We start from the raw sequence: 23,830 nt of genomic DNA on the forward strand, positions 1-23,830 counted from the left end.
ATCAAATATTATCCATGCTTAGCAGGCTTTTTGCATGCCCTGTAATAACATTAGCATTGTGGTCCTGTCTCCACAATAGAAGCAGGAGGTAGAAAACCCTTATTCAGTCCTAAATGAAGCATCACTTCACAGATTGAAATTTATCCTTGGATATTTGAGCCAATCACAACACATTTTAAAAGATTGATTTTTTTTGTTACTCTGGGGATTTTCAGATTGGAGTATTTGTCATTTGCTTTGTTTCTCTCTTCTTGAAGGACAATTTCCCCTTTGAGATTTACTTGAATTCTTAAAAAAATTAGAAAACATCTTTCAGTATCAGTTGTCCAAGTAGTCATGATTCTTTACCACCCTTTACATCTGTAGATGATTCAGATTTTTTAAAATGTTTTTTAAATATATAGACTTTCATCACTTAATTTTGTTAGCCATTTTTTGGCTAAAAATCTTCATAAATACAGAAAAGTGTAGAGAGTAATGTACGAAGTCCTCACTATCCCCCAGAATTCAGCTCTTAGCTTTTAGCCAGCTCACAATTGATGTATTTTTGAAAGGCTTCCCATTTGTATTATGTTTATGAACAATACTGCCAAGAATCTAAATATAGAATTTTAGTACTTTTTTCTTTGAGGAAGACTTTTCCTGGACAGCTTTGTTTATGTTTAATACTGTACCTTTAAAAACGGCAAATACAGATATATTTTGTCTTAAGTATTTTGAAGGACTTATTTTCATGCTGTCAATGGAGTACTTGTTTAAATAACTTTGAATACTGATATACCAAACTTGTAATGCATCACAGTACAGCAGGTTCAAATGATTTTTTAGCAGAATATTGTCAGGAAAAAAATAAGCAATTTTTTTTTTATTTTTGGACCCATACCACCTCCTTAAATATATATTGGGAGGATATATAATATACCCAGTAGCACATTGGTATGATGTAGAAGTATAGGAGATTACATTTAAGAACATTTTAATTTTATTATTTTAGTTTGCTTCCTGAACAGTCTTAATTGCAGAATGTAAATTGGAGAATTGCAGTTCTGAAAAGCAAAATACAGTATTCAGATTCGACTGCATTTTCACTTTCCTTTATGCCTTAACTGCTATACACAGACATTCTGATGTATAATGAGAACAAAGGATTCAAAAGCATTCACTTAGAAATCCTCCCCTCTTTTCTTAGTTGCAACCCTAAATCTGTGTATTGTTTTCGACTCTTTAGGCCAAAAACAATTAGAAATTCATCAATGGAAAATATTCAGAGGTCACTTTAAAAAAATAAACTAAATGCTTAATTAAATGGTTCTGCATTTTGCAGTCAGTTCTTTTCAAAAAGCAGTTTTACATTTTGTCCCTTCTCTATTAATAGAGAAATGTGATGGGATTCCCAGAAGAATATACTATATTAGCTTTAAATCAGTCCTTCCCCCTTTGGTAATTTTAGATAGTTATCTTAGTAAATATAATTATTTTTAGATGAAAGGAATATCACTTACATTTTTAAATGTTTGCTGAATGATCTAGCACATTTTTTTAGTACATCTAGCTATGCACTCCAAAACCAATTTGTAAGATCAACTACCAGTTAAGAAAGCACTTATGGTAATTTTTGTGGTTTTTAATTTAGCTTCACTGGACTGAAAGTTTTATATGGATAGCAAAAAAGAAAAAACAGTGTTAATTCCTTTTAGAAAATACCCTTATTTTATAACTTAATGTATTCTTTGAAAATTATCTTTAGGAAATTCCTTAAACTGTCTCCCTAGGGAAGAGAGGTGATTGCTTCAAATGTTATATTTTATAATTATGTTGAAATGAAATGTTGACTTCCTTGAGTCCCTTATAAGCCTTGGTAGGGAGGTAGGCATGTGATGGGGGATTTCTTCAATCCATGTTTTTGTGTTTTAAACAAAAGCTGGAAAATAATCTGGGAATAATGTATATGATACAGAAAGATAAAAATGGAACATGCAGTATATTACTTATCTAGTCTGTACAATATTTAGATTCCTTTCACTGGCTTTTTTTCTTCTGTTCTCTGTACTAACTGGCTATTTTGGTGAAATGTTTAAGCAAACTGCCAGGAAACTTATACTTCATTCTTTATATTCTTTTAGAAAAATCCAATAATATATGTAGCATATCTGCAAGTAGCATTCACATTTTCTGCTTGGGTATATGGCAACATAATCCTTATATTAGGTTGAGTAAAAGTTAGAAGATGAACCTGTAATAACTGGGTTTCATCTAACTTTATCAATCACTCCCAGAATGCTTGCCTTGTTTCTTATTGAGAGAAGTACAAGGAGGGCAGCAATTCCTGTATCAACTACTGAGATTCTAGCAGTGGTGAAAGCCTTGCCTCTTCTCCCATCTTTTATAAAAAAGGACTTTGTCATGACCAGATAGTTCTTAAGAGCAACTTTTAGCTCATAACATGAACAATTTGAGGTCAAGACAATATTTCATTGAATATGTGTTTAAAATGTTTAGCAGACTCTTTTCTTTGGAATATGCTTTGCCTAAGATTTTTTTTTTTAAACCTGTGTATGCATGAGATTTTAGTTGTGCTTTTGAAACATAGCTATGGTTTCCCATACTAATGCTAGTCCAAATTCTTTATGGGATTTGAAAAAGAGGACCTAACTATTTCGATAACTATTTTTATGGTCATAACTATAGTCAAATCCTTCATCTGTCTGACCTGCAATGATAAAAATCAGCTATTATTATAAAAGGCCCAAAAGTTAGGGACCGAGTGCCAGAAAGGGAGGTGGGAGAAGGAAATAATATTGAGCATCTACTGTGTGCTAGGCTAAATAGAAGACATCTTCGATATTAGCTCATTACATTATTAGATGGCCTATAATTCATTCAAGAAAATTTAACTTCGTAAAGAGGGACAGAAAAATTTTTGAACACTATTATAAATGTCTCTACAAATATTCTTAGAAGGCCTAAAGTTTATATTTTTCAGTAGGCTAAAAGATACAATGCTGAGTGAACACAAGCAGTAACCCATGTTCTGTAAACTGCTTGATGCCAGTTCTAAAAACATGTATTCACGTACAAGTATAGAAAATGGCATAGAAGGAAATTTAACAAACTATCTGTGGCTGCCTGCCAGCAGTGGGGATTTACATGATTTTCTCTTTTTGATAAGCTTTCTAAATTTTCCATAGCACATGTACATTTTATAATTAGAAAAAAGTTATAACAACATGTGAACAAAGAAAGTGAACTTAGTGTTCCTGAGTTTGAGACTAAGCCATGTAGGCCAGTAATTTAAGAGCCAGAATTTGCACTGGTAATGCCAGTTCTTTGTCTTTGACTGCACTGGAATGCTAATACACATTTATCTCATCCAGCAGTCCATTGAATGTTGAGTTTTTGTGTTTGATAACAATTAAATGCTGGGTTAAAACTTAATCTAGATGGTCTATAAGATTGACTTTGGAAGTTATTTAGCAAACTGCATAGAGTTAGGCCATCTTGGTATGAATTATGCAGAGAAGCAAGATTTTAAAAATAATTCTAAATAAATTAATTAAATGCTGAGTAAGAATTACATTTCAAACACTACTAAAATATAAACTCACCACTCACCTTCACACTTAAATGAGAGTTTATGGTGAAATTTCAAATTTTAAAGCTTAATCTGATGATTAGAGTAAATGCTGACTTTTTTTGTCAAGTGTCTAACTAATAGCAGTTACTCTATGTATAGAAAAAATGTATTGTTTCTGGATATTAAGGCAAATATTAAAGACTTATTAAAAGGCCTCATTGGGCTGTTTTCAGAGTCAAAGGAAAGACATATTAAGAAACAGCTGATGGGTGGGGAAGGATAAAATCTTTGAGATTTTTGGATACTGGTAATGCCATGTGGTGCTAGTAGGTTAATTCTGGTGTTTCTTTGCATGAAATAGGCACTAGAAAAATTGTGAAGTAGAGTATTGAAAAATTGACCTGTTGCCTATTTACCTATGTTGGTAAATTTTGTGGATGTTGAGAACCAATAAATGTTATACTCTTACTTGAAAAACAACTTTTAAAAGGAAACATTATACACTATTTGTTTAAAAATTTTACCTCTCCATAGTTCTGGAAGAGTACTCAAATCTATTTTTGCTTTGGAGTAAAAGACTAATTTTTAATCCCTTGGTCAGTATATATATATCCATTTCTGCTAATGATAAACTAATTGACGAAAGTATTCCATGTTTTATTGTATGGCAACACTTTTATGTGCTATAAATTAGTTTCTCTCTTCTCTAAATAACTAATAATACATCTTAATTTTTGATTCCCTTTTCTTTCCTTATTTCTCCTGAATTTCCCTTCAGTCCTTGAGTGTCGAAATTTGCTCTGGTCAATATGGTAGCCATGAGCCACATGTGATTATTTAAATTAAAAATAGTTAAAATTAAATAAAATTTAAGATTTGGTTTCTTATTTGCACTAAGCACATTGCAAGCGCTTAGTAGCCACCTGTGGCTAGTAGCTGCTGTAATTGGCAGTGCAGATTATGGTGTTTTTCACTCATTGAAGAAAGTTCTGCTGGAAAGCACTGATCTAAATTGTCAGGACAATTTAAAAAAATCTTTGGGCGTATCCTCCTGTATCTCACAATATGTATACGCATTTCACTTAAACTTTCCTCTTTCATTACTTCATTTTACTTTTTTGTTTTTCAGTTTAAAAGGATGCTTAATCGGGAGCTCACCCATCTCTCTGAAATGAGTCGGTCTGGAAATCAAGTATCAGAATATATATCAAACACATTCTTAGGTGAGAATAACAACATGCAATTAAAAACTTTTTCTTCAGTTGTTTGCTTGTTTTTGGAGGAGGATTGGGGTGCCAACTCATTTTGGAAACCAAACAAGTGTTAGAAGTTCTGTTTGTTTTCATTCATCATATTAAAAATTTGACACTATACGCCTCTAAGTTTTAGATTTTCATGTGACAAAGTACATTTTTTTTTAGTTTTATTTAGGACTTCAGGAATTCTCAAGTTAAGGTTATATATTGCCAGTGTTTTCAGAGTACCAAACTATAAAATATGTTTTATAGAGAGATCTATTCATGTATTCAACAAATTCTTACTAGATGCCAGCCATTGTTGGGTAAATTGGTGTTTAATGATAAATTAGAAATGATTCCTGCCCTTCATGAATTGATAATCTAGCGTACATCAAGCCTAGTAAACTGGTGAGTGGATAAAACACAAATGCTAGATAAAAGTTTGCTAATAGTGGCTGAGTTTGGTGTCCTGGGACAACTCTTGTACCTCATCCACAGAAAGAAAATGCAGTAAATAAAGATCAGTAATTGAATGTATCCTGGATATATTTTCAAAACAAAATTGCTGTTATATTTAATTAACATATTTTTTAAACACTTATGTGCTGTGTACAAGGATGAGTTGTTCATCACTGCCTTGAAATAGAGGAAGAAAGTACAAAGACATCTATGTCTTTTACTATAGAACACAATTAGCTTATGTGCGTATTTACTTATCAGATATTTACAATTCTCTATGCTCCCCATAAAACCTGGGGATTTAACCCTTATATCACTATAATACAGAAATTAAAAGTAGCAGAATTAATCTAGGTCATCCAAAACCTGCTGTTGCAACTCTCACAGGGTTACCCATTTCAGTTAGTTGTTAGTTTTATATACTACTGTTTTTATGATATTTGTGTATAAAGTTTCTGCCATTTCAAAGTACATATTGAAACTGGAGCCCTTAGTTGGCAAGGACAAGCAATTTTCAGCTCACTAAGTCAATTTCAAATAGGAATGGAACTGATGAACAGTGGAAATAACCACCTGTTGTGTATTCTCTGAGTCTGCTGTCATGCTAAGTCTTGAAATATTTTTTATTAGGACATTGTATCAAAGAGGTAACCATGGAGTACATTTGATATTATCATTTTGTAGTGGACATTGTGTTTGAAGATATCAAATTAAGTCCAATTCAGATGTAAATACTGAACTCTTTAAAAGGAAAATTTGTAGCTGGAAACATTTCCTGGAATATATAATGGTCAATTATAACCCTTCCAGTTATGCATGTGATGATATAAAAACAGATAGAATTAATAATAGAGAACATTTCCTAAATTTCTCAAGATAAGCAACATGAAGTGGAAATTCCATCTCCAACTCAGAAGGAAAAGGAGAAAAAGAAAAGACCAATGTCTCAGATCAGTGGAGTCAAGAAATTGATGCACAGCTCTAGTCTGACTAATTCAAGTATCCCAAGGTTTGGAGTTAAAACTGAACAAGAAGATGTCCTTGCCAAGGTATGATGATTTCTGAGATCACGATCATCAATATTAAATGATGCCCTTTCGTAAATTTTCACTTTTAAATGGATAGGAAAGTTTATTAATTTGGGTTTTTTTTTTTGAAGATACAAAGACATTTTATAAAGCTCCTTGTAAAGTGCCTTAGACAGGTGGTTTGGTGTGTATGTTTTAGGGGATTGGGAGTCAGTTATTTGCATCTTCATTTTGTTGTTTGGCCTTAACAAGTTAGAAATCTGTCCTGTCTTCTGGGTTTTAGAATAGTTAGGGTTTTGTGAATAGGTTTTATCCATTGAAGAAATGCTTTGTGATTGATACTTAAAGTAAATAAACATGTTGTAATGTCAGTCATAAGGTTAAGCAATACTATTCAGTTTTCAGTACATTTAAGTAAACGTGCCTAAAGTTTGCCTACACTTATATAGTGTGTCTGTTAACATGTAAAATGAATAGTTGTTTTTTTAAAAAATCTAACAATCTTTAAAGTCTTTAATTTTTTTTTGAGACAGAGTCTCACCCTGTCACTGAGGCTGGAGTGCAGTAGTGCAATCTTGGCTCACTCTCAGGTTCAACCTTCACCTCCCAGGTTCAAGCAATTCTCCTGCCTCAGCCTCCCAAGTAGCTGGGACTATAGGTGCACACCAGCATGCCTAAGTTTTGTATTTTTAGTTGAGTCGGGGTTTTACCATGTTAGCCAGGCTGGTTTCGAACTCCTGACCTCAGGTGATCTGCTTGCCTTGGCCTCCCAAAGTGCTGGGATTACAGGTGAGAGCCACCACGCTCAGCCACCTAAACTCTGTAATTTTTAAATGATTGTGTTCATTGAATCATATTTTACTCTACTTTCTAATTTTTTGGTATCTTGTTTTTTACTCCAGGAACTAGAAGATGTGAACAAATGGGGTCTTCACGTTTTCAGAATAGCAGAGTTGTCTGGTAACCGGCCCTTGACTGTTATCATGCATACCATTTTTCAGGTAAGGTGGTTGAGTTCTATTACATTTCTTTTATTTAGGAGCTTAATCTCCAGTCTGTAGCTTGTGCACACATTTTGTCTTTTTAAATATTCCCCATATTTTGCTTATTTTTATACTTTTATCCTTATTTGCTCCTTTGCCAAGGGACAGGATACAGAAAGGTAGAGTGTGGATAAACCACAAATACATCAATTGTGTTTTTTTTGCATTTAAGAAAAAGATGTGATACAGCCTTATTGAAGCAGGTCATTAAAATAATAATTTAGACATCATCTCTGTGAATCTGACTGGCATAGAGAATGGAGTACTAACTTTAAAAAAAAATGAATAAAGCCCCCGCTGGCTAACCTTATAGTTTTTTTCAGTCATATTCTTGTGTCCTGCTTCCTTTTGCATATCATTTCTCACTCTTATTGACCCTTTGCTCCAGCTCAGGGTGGGATTTAAATGAGAAGCTGAGGCTGTTGTAGAAACCTTGGGACTGGAATGGGAAACTTCAGACCTAGAGAGGACACTAGGTTTCAGTTGGTGAAATGCAGTGGTTGAGTTAATTATGCTTGCCAGGAGCTGCCTCTATAATGGGGCACAGAAACTTTTAGAGTCGGTGCCTCTTCCTGACACCATACAGCTAGGGTGTAGGATTGTTGGGTTCCAGAAGGAAAACCCAACCCTGGTTTTGTCCCAAAGTCCCTGGACCCTCCCAAAGGTTCCCATTTCCCTCACTAGACATGTGAGAGTAGAGTTGTCGTTTCCAGGCTATCCACTGGCAACACTGGTGTATGATTTTTGTTAACATACTCGATGGAAAAATTTTTTACTTAAAGACAAAAATGTTAACATGAGTTTTTTTTTTTTCCTGCAGGAACGGGATTTATTAAAAACATTTAAAATCCCAGTAGATACTTTAATTACATATCTTATGACTCTCGAAGACCATTACCATGCTGATGTGGCCTATCACAACAATATCCATGCTGCAGATGTTGTCCAGTCTACTCATGTGCTATTATCTACACCTGCTTTGGAGGTAAATCTGTTTTCTGAAATTTCAAGAACACTAACTTGCCACTCATAAAGGTCTACTAAGCTTTTACACTGAAGGGTTTCCAGTAGAGAAAATAATTGGATTCACTGGAAGTATAATTTATTGACTTATAGGGAGAAAATGCTATGGGTTAATAGACAGTCAAGTCTTTGAAGGATTTTGCTTATGAAAGTTGGTCACAGATTTAGTGATTGATCTGTTTATGATATTGCTTCTTTGAAATGATCCACTGGATGTTTCATAAAGCAAATTTTTTTTGTTAATTTGTTTTCTGGAAATGTAGTCTGATGGCTTTTATTTATAGGTCAAAGAATGACTGTTTTATGACATAAGCAATACATTGATTTTTTCATGGAATTTATTAGAAGGAAACACTTCTTTAATTTTTCTAAATCCTAAGAAGTTGTTTCATTAGTTGTTTAGTAACACAATTTGATTTTCTTAAAATAATTTTTAAAAAATATATTTTATAATTCAGTTTTCATTATAAAATTATGTTAATACCTCATCATGTAGGTAAGTGATTCTCAACTAGAGATGGTTTCTCTTCCCCTTTCTTTCTCTCCTCCCACCACCAGGGATATTCGGCATTGTCTGGAGGCATTTTTGGTTGTTACAACTATCACATTTTTAGTTGTACATAATACTGGCATTTTGTTGGTAGAGGACAGGAGTTCTGCTAAACATCCTACAATGCGCAGGACAGCCTCCCATGTAAAGAGTTATCTGGCCCAAAATGTCAGTAGTTCTGAAGTTGAGAAATCCTGGTTTCAGTGAGAGAAAAGAAAAGAATTGTTCATGTCGTATTAATTTTATGTACATTTTCAGAATATTCTTAGACATCTTACTTAGAAAATAAATTTATTTTCTTTAAAAAGAATTTGATAGTTTTAAAATAATATTTTAAAAAATACAGTGAATGGAAAAGATTTGATCATGATCTGTAATAAAATTAGATAAAATATTTTCTTCCAAGCTTATACTTTAGAAGTTCATAAGTATCTCACACTCCCTTGACACATTTTGATAACACATGAAGCTTCATTTTGTTTTCCATTTAAATTCTAGAGTTATTTCTCATTTGCTTATACTTTTAATTTTTATCATTGTAGAATAGTAATATTATCTATATTGTCTGATTTTCCAGGCTGTGTTTACAGATTTGGAGATTCTTGCAGCAATTTTTGCCAGTGCAATACATGATGTAGATCATCCTGGTGTGTCCAATCAATTTCTGATCAATACAAGTAAGTAAAGTTAATTTTTCCAGAACACATATTTCCTTTGTGCATTTTAGAATGACTAAGGGTCTTTATAAACTCAGGGTGCTTCCAGAGCCATAATGTTCTTTCGAGATGTATATATGTGTATTTTAGTGATAGTGCATGTTAATGTAATCTAACTGAAAATTATCAATATATCCCTTGAGGCACGTGATATTTGGAAAATGTGTTCCAATTCTTTTTAAAAGTAATATGTTGGTGTGTTACTAGACAAGGGTAATTAAAAGTGAAAGTGTGCAGAAAAATTTACAAGTTATATTAGCCCTAAAGTTTTAAATAAAAAAAGAGAAGTTATAAGAATTAATGCTAAGTGTTCTTCGCTTTACATAGGTCATCATTTAATCCTCTTCAGGGGCCGTGGCTTCCCTTCCTCCTCCATGCCCGACTCCTGCTCTTTCCTTTTTAAAATCTCCTTATAAGGGTAACATGAAATTCTCTCTTAATATTTTTTCAACCATTACATTTTTTCTCACTGTTGACATCTCACCATATAAGAAGTCATCACTGAATTTGGAAATGTAAGGAATGGTTAAGACTGTTTAATACGGAACAGCTCTGACATCACTGCACAGAAAGCCCCTGTAGGGAATGTTTAGGTAATGCTTGAGCTATGCCTTAGTAAAGAGATTTAGGTTTACAGAAATTCTATTTGGTACTTGAAGTTAATTGGTAAATGATTTAAATGAACTGTGACTTAATTTCCTCCCATATGGTAGCTTAACGTTATAAATCACTTTTATATATGAAAAATAATATGCAAATTTTTTTGTTTGTTAAGAATCTACCTTTCTTTTCTGTTTTATTTTTGCTTGAGTCTGGATGTTAGTCTTGTGCCTTATAGCAGTCTAGCTATATTAGTTATGAATTCACCATTCATTTTCTGTACTTTGCTGTAGCCAGATATAAAGAAAGAATGTAATGTAACCTTGCTTTAAGAGATTTAATTCAGACCTTTAGGATTATTTACCTATTTTTATATGTTGTAATGGCCTCTAGACTATCCTATAGCAAAATGTACACTGGTGACTCACCCATGTAGAGGATTGGAAAAGTCAGTGATTTCCTAAGATGTGTGGTTAGTCAGGTTCTTTTAGAAGTTTAATATACGGACTTATTTATCCAGATTAGACAAGATAACATTTCATGTTCTACCTGCCTATAAGCACCTATAATGGGGTACTTTTAGAACTCATCAAAGCATACATATAAATATTAAAACACATTGGATGCAGCTCCCTGTATTTACATTGTTTCAGGGGAGGGTTCACCACGTCCTTTCTGAGAAGAGCAGGGAGGTCATGCAATATTGTGCTTTGCTGGCACTTTACATGAGCCGGTACTGATTTGTTATTTTGATGCTTATGCATGTCTTGAGATATTCTGAATTTTAATGACTTTTTAGTAAATACATAAATTGTTTGTTTGAATTTTTTGTGTTTAAGAAAGGTATGTATTTATTTTTTAATTAATAACACCGAACATTCAGACTGGTATGTTTTCTTTGCATTCTATTATATACCATATTATATGTTCCCTATATTATTATATATTATATATATATATATTATAGAATTAAGATGTTAGAGAACAAATTAAAACAACTGACAGAAAAGTCACTGTCTTCCAAGTACTCTTATATATTTTTTTAAGGATAATGAGGACCCACTCTATTCTTCATTCTTCTGAGCCCTTGAAGCAGTGGTCCCCAATGTTTTTGGCACCAAGGACCAGGTTTTGTGGAAGACAATTTTTCTACAAACTGGGGTAGTAGGGAGAGAATGGTTTTGGGATGAAATTGTTCCACCTCAGATCATCCAGGCATTAGATTCTCATAAGGAACACACAACCTAGATCCCTTGCATGAGCAGTTCACAGTAGGGTTCACGCTCCTAGGAGAATCTAATGTCCCTGCTGATCTGACAGGAGATGGAGCTCAGGCAGTACTGATGCTGGCTTGCCCACTGCTCACCTCCTGCTCTGCAGCCCAGTTCCTGACAGGCCACAGACTAATACTGGTGACCGATACTGGTCCATAGTAGGTGGGTGGGTTGGGGACCCCTGCCTTAAAGGGCACTTGGGCTTTGGCTGGCATCTGGAGGACCCTGGTGGGCATCAGGGTCCCTGTGGAGTCTGCCATTTAAGCTAACATGGGCTCGGTCTACAGATGAATCTGATACTCTATAAAGTTTGAGAGCCACTGAATAGTGGAGGAATTTGAAGGAGACAATTTTATCTCCTTAGGATGTGTTGAAAGTCATTTTGCTGGTGACCCACTTGGGATGGAAGGATAACTAATTCTGCTTTTGCAAGTTCTTTGTTATTTAGCGATATCACGATGATTTTTCTGAGTGACCAAAGCATACAGGGAAGTTCACAGTTGCCAGAGTAGCTTTGGATTGCTAAGGCTTTTTTGAGGGTGAGGTGTGATGAGGCTGTGTTATTCCTGAGGGAATGAATCAGCATTGTCACTTTGTACAGGAAAGTATCCAGGGTTGCTTAGAGCCAGGGCATTATCAGAATTACTGCCTTAGTTAGCTTAGTTTGACTAGGGCTCATATGAGACAGAATTATCTTCCCAGCATGCAATAAAGGCATCCTTTAATAGCTTGTAAACTTGTAATATGTAGCTTTGTGAAATATTTTATTAAAATTTGTGCTTATTTTTAGTTGTAGTAAACCTTTGTTAAAATGGACTTTTTATATTTTCTCTTTTTGAGACAGTCTTGCTCTGTCGTGAGGCTGGAGTGCAGTGGTGTGATCTCGGCTCACTGCAACGTTTACCTCCTTGGTTCAAGTGATTCCCCTGTCTCAGTCCCCTGAGTAGGTGGGGCTACAGGTGCGCACCACCACAGCCAGCTAATTTTTTGTATTTTATTAGAGTCGGGGTTTTACCATGTTGCCCAGGATGGTCTTGATCTCCTGACCTTGTGATCTTCCTGCCTCGGCCTCTCAAAGTGCTGGGATTACAGATGTGAGCCACCATGCCCAGCTTATGTTTTCTCTTACTTTTATGGATGGCTTGAGCATCAGTTTGTCAAGCCAGCACATTCTCAGCTCTTGCCTCAGAGCTGGAGCTGCCATCCTGTCCAAAGCATACAGCTGAATCCATATTTCTCATAGAGAATTCTAAAGACCTCTGATTATCAAATGTATAAACCCGTAGATGGTTACTTATCTTTTTTTTTTTTTTTTTTTTTGAGATGGAGTCTTGTTGTGTCACCCAGACTGGAGTGCAGTGGTGCAGTCTCGTCTTACTGCAACCTGCAACCTCTGTCCAGGCTCAGGTGATTCTCCTGTCTCAGCCTCCTGAGTAGCTGGGACTACAGGTGCCTGCCACCACACCTGGCTAATTTTTGTATTTTTAGTAGACGGGGTTTCACCATATTGGCCAGGCTGGTCTTGAACTGCTGACCTTGTGATCTGCCAGCCTTGGCCTCCCAAAATGCTGGGATTACAGGTATGAGCCACCATGCCAGTCACTTGTCTTACTTTAAGGAAGCTGTGGAAGCACTGAGAGATTAAGGCACATGGGAGGTGCTGGGGATTCCCTTGGCTGGTTTCCAGGGCAGTTATGTTCCTGCTTCTTACATGTACTTACAGTGTTTCCTATTTCAGTTGTTTTCACTTTAGGTGCCAAATGATTTGATACTAATTATATTTACACTCATTGAAAGTATGCAGGAGGTTCTGCAAGCACAGAGATCATTTCTACCTGGTAGAGTTGGTTAAGCTATAATGAATGATTTGTGTGTGGAGACTATGAACAGGATTTAGAGAAATGGAAATTTCTGGTAGGAAGCTGCATAAATATTTAAGGACACTGCATATAAATAAATCTATAGGCCGAGTGCAGTGGCTCACAACTGACAATCCCAGCACTTTGGGAGGCCAACATGGGTGGTTCACCTGAGGTCAGGAGTTTGAGACCAGCTTGGCCAACAAGCTGAAACCCTGCCTTTACTAAAAAAAATACAGAAAATTTTAGCCAGGCGTGGTGGTGTACACCTGTATTCCTAGCCACTAGGGAGGCTGAGGCAGGAGAATTGCTTGAGAGGTGGAGGTTGCAGTGAGTGGAGATCATGCCATTGCACTCCAGCCTGGACAAGAGTGAAACTCTGTCTCTAAATAAATAAATAAATCCATAAAATGTAAATAGCATCATGAAATTTTGAATATAAAATGCTGGAGGGTATATTTAACTTAGCTTTATTTTCTGAAAAGAGTAGTGTCAATAGTACAGAATATAGCATTAAATTTTACTTGGAAAATGAATTATTTTTTGTTAATAGCAAAGATGCCTAAGTTTGGGCAGAAAGATTTATTTACATTAGTGATGTATTCAAAGCATATAGTTTTTGGTTTCCAAGAGCAGAGGCATTTCATTATATTAAGGTTAGGGTGTATTTAGCAGCCAGTACACACCTTTTTATTTCTCTACTCTTATTTTGAAGTAAAATTTTCAAAGCTACACTAGATTATATGTGGAATTTTAATTTTCTCTATAAACCCACACCTTCAAAATAAGGATAAACTCATTTTTATCAAATGTTATTATATAGATATAACTACAGAGATTATTTTATTCAGCAAAAATGTACTGCAAGCTTATGAAATATTGTAATAAATATTGTTCTAGGCACTAGAACACATGGGTGGACAACACAAAGCCCTGGCTCTTAAAAGCTGGCATTCTGCTGGAAAAGGCACAACATGATAAGTGAATTTGTGACATGTGATGGTACTAAGTACTATGGAGGAAAATAATGCAGGGTGAGGGCATAGAGAGTGGATGAATGGAGAGATGAATGAGGCGGTTTTTACCCTTTATCCTTGGCAATTAAATCTTAAGTTAAAACCACCACTTCTCTCCATCATTTCAAGGAAAAATGTTTGGATCAGAAGTTGTTTTGAAGACTCTTATTTCAGTTGTAACTTAGAGACACGGTGTAGTATGCTATCATTTTCTAACTCAAGGCTAAGCCTAGCAAAGCTGTAAGAACAGCCAGTGTCTTACTTAAAACAGGATACATATCGATAGTGTCTGCCCCAGTCTTAACTGTTTCAGCTCCGTGTTTTAATGTTGGCTCTGATCTGCCATGTGGACCTGCATAAAACACAAAAAGGCACAGTACCTAGTGGGCTTATTTGGATTTGGAGGCAATGTATTCCTTTGTGTGTGTGTTACTCTGGCCCATCTACTAACTGATCTGAAAAGCTGGGTTAGTTTAGATGACACAGAACAAGAGTGTGTCAAAAAAAAAACAGCTAGTTTTGTGTAGGGCTCTCCAACAACTTCAGCCTGCTGTGCAAGCTGCTCTGCACCTGGGCCACATGATCCAGCAGATTTAATGGTGCTTGGATTGTCAGTGGCAGATAGGAATGTTGTTTGGAGCTTTTGGCAGAGCCCTATATGTGAATCACAGCACAGACCTTCTTGGAGCAAGACTCTACTATCATCCAAAGATCACTAATCTCCTTTTGAGAGACAGATCTAGGCCTGCTGCTGGGCCTTAGGAGATACTGATAGAACATGGGCTACCAAGTTTCCATGTGGTTTGCACTGCCTGCCCATCATAATTGGGTGTTATCTAACCTGCCAAGCCATACATGGGGTGTGCACGACATTTTATCATCAAATAAAAGTGGTGTAATACAAGATCTATCAGGTCCGAGCAGACACTGAAGGCACAAGTTACGTAAAGAAATGGACCTAATGCCACTCTTATTAATTACACTGCCTTCTTTCTCCCAGCCTACACATGTGGTCTCATGGAAAGTTCCCTGCAAGTAGTTGGAAGAGGGAATGGCCATATGTGCAATTATATACCAGTTCATGGGCCATAGCCAAAGATTTGACTAGATGGTCAGGGACTTAGGAGAAACATGATTGGAAAATTGATGAAAAAGAAATTTGGGGAAGAGATATGTGAATGATCTCTCTGAATGGACAAAAAAGTAAAGCTATTTTTGTCCCATGTGAATGCTCACCAAAGTGTGGCCTTGGCAGAGGAGGATTTTAATAACCAAGTGAATAGGATACCCATTCTGTAGATCTTAGTCGACTTCTTTTTCCAGCCACCCCTGTCATCACCCAGTGTGCTAAGAACAGAACGGCCATGGTGGCAGGGATGGAGGTGGTATATGTGCTCAGAAATATAGACTTCCACTCACCAAGGCTGACCTGGTTGTAACTATTGCTGAGTGCCCAGTCCACCAGCAGCAGAAACCAACACTGATCCCCATATTATACCACTCTGGGGGGAATCAGCCAGCTACCTGATGGCAGGTTGATTGCACTGGACCACTTCCATGGTGGAAGGGGTAGCATTTTGTCCTTAATGGAAAAGACACTTTCTCTGGAAACAGATTTGCCTTCCCTGCACACAGTTTTTCTGCCAAAACTATGGTATTCCATACAGCATTGCCTCTAACCAGGAACTCACCTTTCTGGCAAAGAAGGGCTACACTGGGCTCATGCCCATGCAATTCCCTAGCCTTACCATATTCCCTAACATCCTGAATCAGCTGGCTTGATAAATTAGTAGAATGGCCTTTTAAAGATTCAGTTACTCAGCTAGGAAGTAAGGTTCTCCAGGTGGCCATGTATTTGAATCAGCGTCCAGTGTGTGGTTCTATTTCTCCCATAGCCAGAATTCATGGGTCCAGGAATCACTGGGTGGAAATGGGAGTGTTACCACTTAATTACCCTCAGTGACCCACCAGCGGAGTTTTGCTTCCTGTTCTTGCAAATTTATGTGCTGCTGGCCTAGAAGTCTTAGTTTCAGAGGAAGGAATGCTTCCACCAGGAGACACAGCAGTGATTCCATTGAACTGGAAGATCTAGCCACTTTGAGCTCCTTATGTAGCTGATTCAATCAGCCAAGAAGGGAGTTACAGTGTTGACTGATCCTGACTACCAAGGGGAAATTGGGTTACTACTCCACAAGGAAGGTAAGGAAGAATATGTGTGGAATAAGGAGATCCCTTAGGGAATTCGTTAGTATTACCATGCCCTGTAATTAAGGTCAGCAGAAAACTACAACCCAATCCAGGCAGGACTACTAATAGACCAGACCCTTCAGGAATGAAGGTTTGGGTCACCCCACCAGGTAAAGGATTATGACCAGCTGAGGTGCTTTCTGAAGGCAGAGGGAATACAGAATGAGTAGTAAAACAAAATAATTATAAATACCCACTATGACCATGTGACCAGTTATAGAAATAAGGACTATAATTGTTATGAGTATAATGAATGCATTTATACACACACACACACATACACACACACACACACAGATTAGGCATATATCTTCATTTTCTTCTATTTTCTTATATAAGAGATATTGACTTTATATTAGTATTTAAGTATTTGTTTTATATCATAGTATTTAAGTTATAGGATGTCAGGATAAGAGTAAACATTACTCAAAAACTTTACTTTCACTTCTACAGAATGTATTAGTGTGTTTTTGGTTGTATGCAGGATAGTTGTAGCATGTTTGGCAGAATTATGGCCTTATGGAGATTAAATATGATTAAAGGAGATGCTTATGGGTACACCAAAGTGAGAAGAGGCAGAATTTGTAACAGTTAATTTTATGTGTCAGCTTGACTGGGCTAAGGGATGCCCAGATAGCTGGTAAAACACTATTTTGGGGTGTGTCTGTGAGAGTGTTCTGGAAGAGATCAGCATTTGAATTGGTAGACTGATTGATTAAAGAAGATTGCCCTTACCATTGTTGGCAGGCATCAGTCAATCCATTGAGTACCTCAAAGAGAAGAACAAAACAAAACATTGGGGGAAGGGCAATTGCTTTCTCTGAGCTGGGACATACCTATTCACCTGCCTCTAACATCAGGGCTACTGGTTGGTTCCCTGGCCTTCGGACTTGCTTTCCTGGTTCTCCAGTTTGCAGATATGGGACTACCTGGACTTCATAATTGCCTGAGCCAATTCCCATAATAAATATCTCTCTCTCTCACATATACACTCACATATATATGTCTTCTATTAGTTCTATTTCTCTGGAGAACCATGATTAATACAGAGGGAGAAAAGATGATTAACACAGATGAAGTAAATGTTCTCAGTTAGTTATGTGGTGGTACCTGCCTACCCTTCCCCATTTCATTAGAACTCAGAAGAGAGAGGGGGACATAAAATAAAAGTGGTCTTCCCGCCTTCAGTAATAGCATATGTTGAGCATAATCTAATTTATTCTTGATGATCCAGGGTAGTTGTAACAAATGAGCACAATTGATCTCTATATAATAAAATGATGACTTTGAGTTTGTAAAGGTATGCATGGCCTCTCAATAAAAAATAATAAATGCTTATAAAGTTATTAGTGTGTGCCAGGCACTGAGTGGATTGTATTGATTTCCTGGTTCATGTTTAGTGTTCACTGCTCAAGTTTTCACCTCTATTTATAAGGCACTTGTAATCATAGTCAATACAAGGTAAGCACTCTAGAAACTGCCTGATTTTAAGTGCTGGCTCCAGCACTTACTGGCTGGGTGATGTTGGCAAAGTTACCTACCTTCTCTGAGGTTCATTTTCTTCATTTATACAGGATTATATGAGTACATCTGTGTAAATATTTATGTATATAAAAGATGTCCCCAAGACACATTTTCTATCTCCCGCCTATCGCAAGGACACAAAGACTTATTTCCCATCTGTGTGGCTCCATGCCATGATTGCAACATAGCCGTAAAATGTCAGTAACAATAGTATCTTCCTAAAAGAGTTATGAGGATTAAATGAGATGATTCACATAAACCACTTAACACAATGGCACCTAAATCCTCTAAATGTTGTGCCTTACTGTATTACTGTTTGTAAGTTTGAAATATTTAATTGAAGTGCCTAGGGGAAGCCAGATAACCAAACATATTAAGTTAATAACCTTTAATATTTTGTAGGGGCTTAAGTCTCTAAGTAGGCTAGGAGGGAGTAGGGAGGAACTATTAAAAGATCTGTAGAGATAAAGACAAAAAAGGTAGAATGTGATACATGCCAAATGGGTGGTACAAAGTAATATGGGAGTTTACAGGAGAAAGTGGGCAGTTGTGTCTGGTAATCAAGAAAGATGTCATGGAAAAGGTAGCCTGTATTGGGCTTGAAGATGAGAGGGTTTCAACAAAAATGTTACATAAGCTAACCTCTTTGCCCTTCTGTGCTGTGCATTGTAACAAAGTATGACAGCAACTTTCTGATCATTCCTGAACCTTCAAGGACTCTACTTACAAGTAATGGATTAGTGTCTTTGGTGAAAATGTGCTGACGAGCTGCAGAATCCTACCTCCCCATTTAGATGTGACCATATGCCTTCAGTCCTAAAGCAAAGTAGAAAGGTAAAATAGTCACCATCACCTTCCCGTAATAGCATCTGAGACTGAAGAGGCTGTGGAGGCCTGCCAGTTCACTAAGGAATCCTTTCCTGGCTTTTCTGGCTAACGTGGACTCTTCTTAAGTGTCAGGAGATAACCACTTTCCAAGACAGGCCTAGCCAGTATTCTTGAATATCTACCCTACATGAAAGGTCATACTTAAAACCAGTAGAACTCAGACTCTTTGTGGCAACTTCCATACAACAGATCACCCTTTTACTTGAAGTAACAGCTCATCGCCTTATTCTTCTGCAGGGTCAATAGCATTACTTTCCTTTACCTTCAACTTCATATAAGCCAATAAGGGTTTCTATAAGGCCAAGTCAATTCTGTTAACACCGCTTGTCTACATGCATATTTACTCCCTTAAAATAACTCTAATAGTTAATTACCCAGTTAGAAACACTATGCCTTCCTTTCAATATATGTTTATTTAATATGGTTCCACTGTAGAATTACAACATTTGCTAAGATCCTATATAGTTTTAAATTTTTCATTTCTATATGCTTCCCCATTTGTTGACAAAGATTCATAAAGGCGTTTATAGAAACTCTAAAAGTTAACCAGATACTACCTTTTAAAAAATAAACCACCCTAGAAGAAAACCTAGGCAATACCATTCAGGACATAGGCAAGGACTTCATGACTAAAATGCCAAAAGCAATGTCAACAAAAGCCAAAACAGACAAATGGGATCTAATTAAACTGAAGAGCTTCTGCACAGCAAAAGAAACTATCACCAGAGTGAACAGGCAGCCTACAGAATGGGAGAAAAATTTTGACTGACAAAGAGCTAATATCCAGAATCGACAAAGAACTTAAACAAATTTGCAGGGGGGAAAAAAAACCAACCCCATCAAAAAGTGGGTGAAGGATATGAGCAAACACTTCTCAAAAGGAGACATATACAGCCAACAATCGTGAAAAAAAAAGCTCATCATCACTTGTCATTAGAGAAATGCAAATCAAAACCACATTGAGATAGCATCTCACACCAGTTAGAATAGCAGTCATTAAAACGTCATGAACCAACAGATGCTGGAGAGGATGTGGAGAAATAGGAATGCTTTTACACTGTTGGTGGGAATGTAAACTAGTTCAATCATTGTGGAAGACAGTATGACAATTGCTCAAGTATCTAGAACTGGAAATACTGTTTGACCCAGCAATCTTATTCCTGAGTGTATACCCAAAGCATTATAAATCATTCTACTATAAAGACACATGCACACATATATTTATCACAGTACTGTTCATGATAACAGACTTGGAACCAACCCAAATGCCCATCAATGATAGACTGGATAAAGAAAATGTGGCACATATACACCATGGAATACTGTGCAACCATAAAAAGGATGAGTTCATGTCCTTTGCAGGGACATGAATGACGCTGAAACCATCATTCTTAGCAAACTAACACAAGAATAGAAAACCAAACACCGCATGTTCTCACTCCTAAGTGGGAGTTGAACATCACATACCAGGGCCTGTCATGGGCTAGAGGACTACGGGAGGGATAGTATTAGGAGAAATATCTAATGTTGATGGGGTGATGGATGCAGCCAACCACAATGGCATGGGTATATCTATGTAACAAACCCGTATGTTCTGCCTGTGTACCCCAGAACTTAAAGTACAGTTTTTGAAAACACTTTCATCTAAAGAAAGCAAAAACACAAAAAACTGTACAAACCTACTCCCTACTAAACAGCTCTGTTCCTGTAGTTTGGGAGCAGAAATTTAAGTATGCAAGTTTCTATTTCTATAGTTCCAATAAAATAATAGAATTTCCCAGTTGAAAAATGTCTTAAGCCTCTCCTCTCCTTCCTAGCTCCACTAAAATAGCCATTGAATAGTATTGGGTATTTCTTTCTTAGAAAAGGATATATATTTCCAAATATATTTTCTATGAATTTTTCAGGAAAAAATATCAAATACATGTATTTTTAGCCTTTTTTTTCTTTTTTTGGAAACAAGAGTCTTGCTCTGTTGCCCAGCTTGGAGTATAATGGCACAATCTAATGGCTCACTGCAGCCTTGAACTCCTGGGCTCAAGCAATCCTCCTACCTCAGTGTCCCAAGTAGCTGGGACTACAGGCACACACCACAATGCCCAGATAATTTTTTATTATTTGTCGAGATGAGTTTTCTCTATGTTGCCCAGGCTGGTCTTGAACTCCTGGACTTAAGCAATCCTTCTGCCTCAGATTTGCTTTTAGTCTTTACAGCGATTAAGTAGAAAGAGAATAAAGCACCAACCCAGTTTTTTAATGATTATCTTATAGATCTAGGTCTGCTATTTACAAGAAAATAGGAAAGAGGCAGAATCTCTCCCTGCCTGAAATTCACAGGTCCAGGGCAGTAGTGAGAGAGTGGCAGAATCTCCACCAGAGGGTATGTAGACAGCCAAACACAACATCTCTGTGTGACACTGTGAGCAAACAGGCAGGAAGAGCAATATCCCTATACAGTATACAATGACTGCCACCAGGCTTGGAAAAGAAAATGGAAAACAATGAATAAAGCTTAGACTTTCAGAGCTATCTATACATGAGCAAATGAGCAAATCTAAACTTGTTCATATGATTCCATATTGTTCTTCTTTGAGTACAAACAATCCTGTATCACATGATCCTCGCATTATATAAATTGCAGGATAGGTAATTCACAGTTATCAGGAATACAAAACCTTATGCTCTGCATGTGTTATAGATACTAAGAATAATGTCATACTATGCTGAGCTCCTCTAGAGGAGAAGTTAAAGATCCAATTCTTTCACTTCAGAGGAAGCTGAGACCCACAGAGTGAAACGACCTGCCACATGTTAGTAGCATTAGAATTCACTCCCCAAGATTCATTTGTGTTATTTCTGCTCTTAACGTTATCCAATTTATTCTCTCCTGGATATTGTCATGTAATGATAAGGGCAGCAGAGAAGTTTAGGGGAAATTACATCCTAAACCCAAAGTACCTTAGAATTTGAAGAATCAGATAAACTCATAAACAGCTTTGCTGATCTTTGGCCGCTTGTCTTTTTTTTTTCAGACTCTGAACTTGCCTTGATGTACAATGATTCCTCAGTCTTAGAGAACCATCATTTGGCTGTGGGCTTTAAATTGCTTCAGGAAGAAAACTGTGACATTTTCCAGAATTTGACCAAAAAACAAAGACAATCTTTAAGGAAAATGGTCATTGACATTGTAAGTAGCTGATAAAAGCAAAAAAAGAGAACTGTGATGCAAGTTGTTTAGGTAAAAGGAACTGCATTTCACAACATATTATTACCCTTTATGTTACAGAAGCTGCCCTGATGCTGGCAGTGATGTTCTATAATAGGTTTTTCACTTCTAGCAGTTTGGAGTTGAGAATAATGTTAGCTCACCATCATCATTTGTTTTCTGAGCTCCTCCACTTTAGTGGCGGGAAGAGAAAGATGACTAACAAAAGCAGATTGCATGGGCCACAGCTCTCATCAGTAGACAGTGCCATTTAGAATATCCATGACTTTACTCTTTTGTCTATGCATCTTATTCAGTGATTATGAGACACAGGAAAATCTCTAGCTTTCAAAACCTTACTCTGTTAAACCTTATACATACAAAGGCAAGAATTATCTGTATTTTCAAAGCAGAAAATAACCAGAATATTTTGTTTCTGAAGCAGTCTGTAAGCAACCTTGAATCAGTTTGTCATTCATAGTCTAGTAACCACTTTCTGGTCCAAGGAATGGAAAAACTTGAAAACATGTGATGATGCCTTATCCACGGAAATGTTATCCCATTTTCACCATGAAAGTGGTTATCAGTACCTAACATTTCTGTATATTACACACATTTGTCTGGGCTTTGAGAAAACTTCATAGCAAAGGGGAGAAGACTCTGCCCTAAGAAAGAGTAAGGGATTTCCACCGTCATTAAAAGGCATAGGGTTGTTTTATTCCTTTTTCTTTCTCTCATTCTGCATAATATTTTCATATGTAAATTTTGTTTTCTCTGAACTTTACTCAATAATATACTCCTTATATTTTAAGGTACTTGCAACAGACATGTCAAAACACATGAATCTACTGGCTGATTTGAAAACTATGGTTGAAACTAAAAAAGTGACAAGTTCTGGAGTTCTTCTTCTTGATAATTACTCTGATAGGATTCAGGTAAAGCCTTATTTGAGTTTGCTCTGTGTGTGTCTGTGCACCTGTGCACATATGTCTGTGTGTTCAGCTTTGAAAAGATGTATTTCTTTCTTCACCTTGTACTTCTAAAAATTATAGGCAGCATTTTAATCCAAATTTTTATTGCTGAGAATTAACCAGGTAAAATTCTACTGGTCTTTTCATTTGCATCTATATTAATTAAAAAAACTAACACCCCATAGAACCAGCCACTTAAGCAGTTCTGAATCTAATCAACCAGTTTCTCTTATGCTATTTAGATGCAGTAGAAATGGCATAATTTGGAACTATTAATACAAGTGTGAACCATACACAGACACATCATGGTTGAGCTGTTTGGAATAAATCTTATACTATGCATATTTTTAAGTGTTGCAGTCATCCAATGTGAATTTCTAGTTTTTATTTATTTATTTATTTTTTTTAAAAAGGAAGAGGAGTGACTAGCGTATGCATCCATCTATTTTAGATTCTTCAGAATATGATGCATTGTGCAGATTCTAAGGGAAGCTAGAGAGAAAGGTCAGGTTACCCATAAAGGGAAGCCTATCAGACTCACAGGAGATCTCTCAGCTGAAACCCTACAAACGAGAAGAGAGTGGGGGTCAATATTTAATATCCTCAAAGAAAAGA

The 23,830-nt window shown here is 36.5% G+C and overlaps 1 protein-coding gene across 17 annotated transcripts in view; it reads left to right on the forward strand.

Annotated features, from left to right (window-relative positions):
- PDE4D (phosphodiesterase 4D) overlaps positions 1 to 23,830 on the forward strand; it is a 1,594,380-nt gene that overhangs the window by 1,563,124 nt on the left and 7,426 nt on the right. For all 17 annotated transcript variants that reach the window (XM_078365479.1, XM_078365477.1, XM_078365476.1 and 14 more), the window contains 7 exons: positions 4,704 to 4,797; positions 6,148 to 6,320; positions 7,202 to 7,300; positions 8,163 to 8,327; positions 9,493 to 9,592; positions 22,072 to 22,226; positions 23,057 to 23,179. In XM_078365479.1, coding sequence (XP_078221605.1) covers positions 4,704 to 4,797; positions 6,148 to 6,320; positions 7,202 to 7,300; positions 8,163 to 8,327; positions 9,493 to 9,592; positions 22,072 to 22,226; positions 23,057 to 23,179 — 909 coding nt within the window. The remainder of the gene's footprint in view (positions 1 to 4,703; positions 4,798 to 6,147; positions 6,321 to 7,201; positions 7,301 to 8,162; positions 8,328 to 9,492; positions 9,593 to 22,071; positions 22,227 to 23,056; positions 23,180 to 23,830) is intronic.

Source organism: Callithrix jacchus, chromosome 2 (assembly GCF_049354715.1).
Source record: "Callithrix jacchus isolate 240 chromosome 2, calJac240_pri, whole genome shotgun sequence".
In the NCBI taxonomy this organism is placed as follows: domain Eukaryota; kingdom Metazoa; phylum Chordata; class Mammalia; order Primates; family Cebidae; genus Callithrix; species Callithrix jacchus.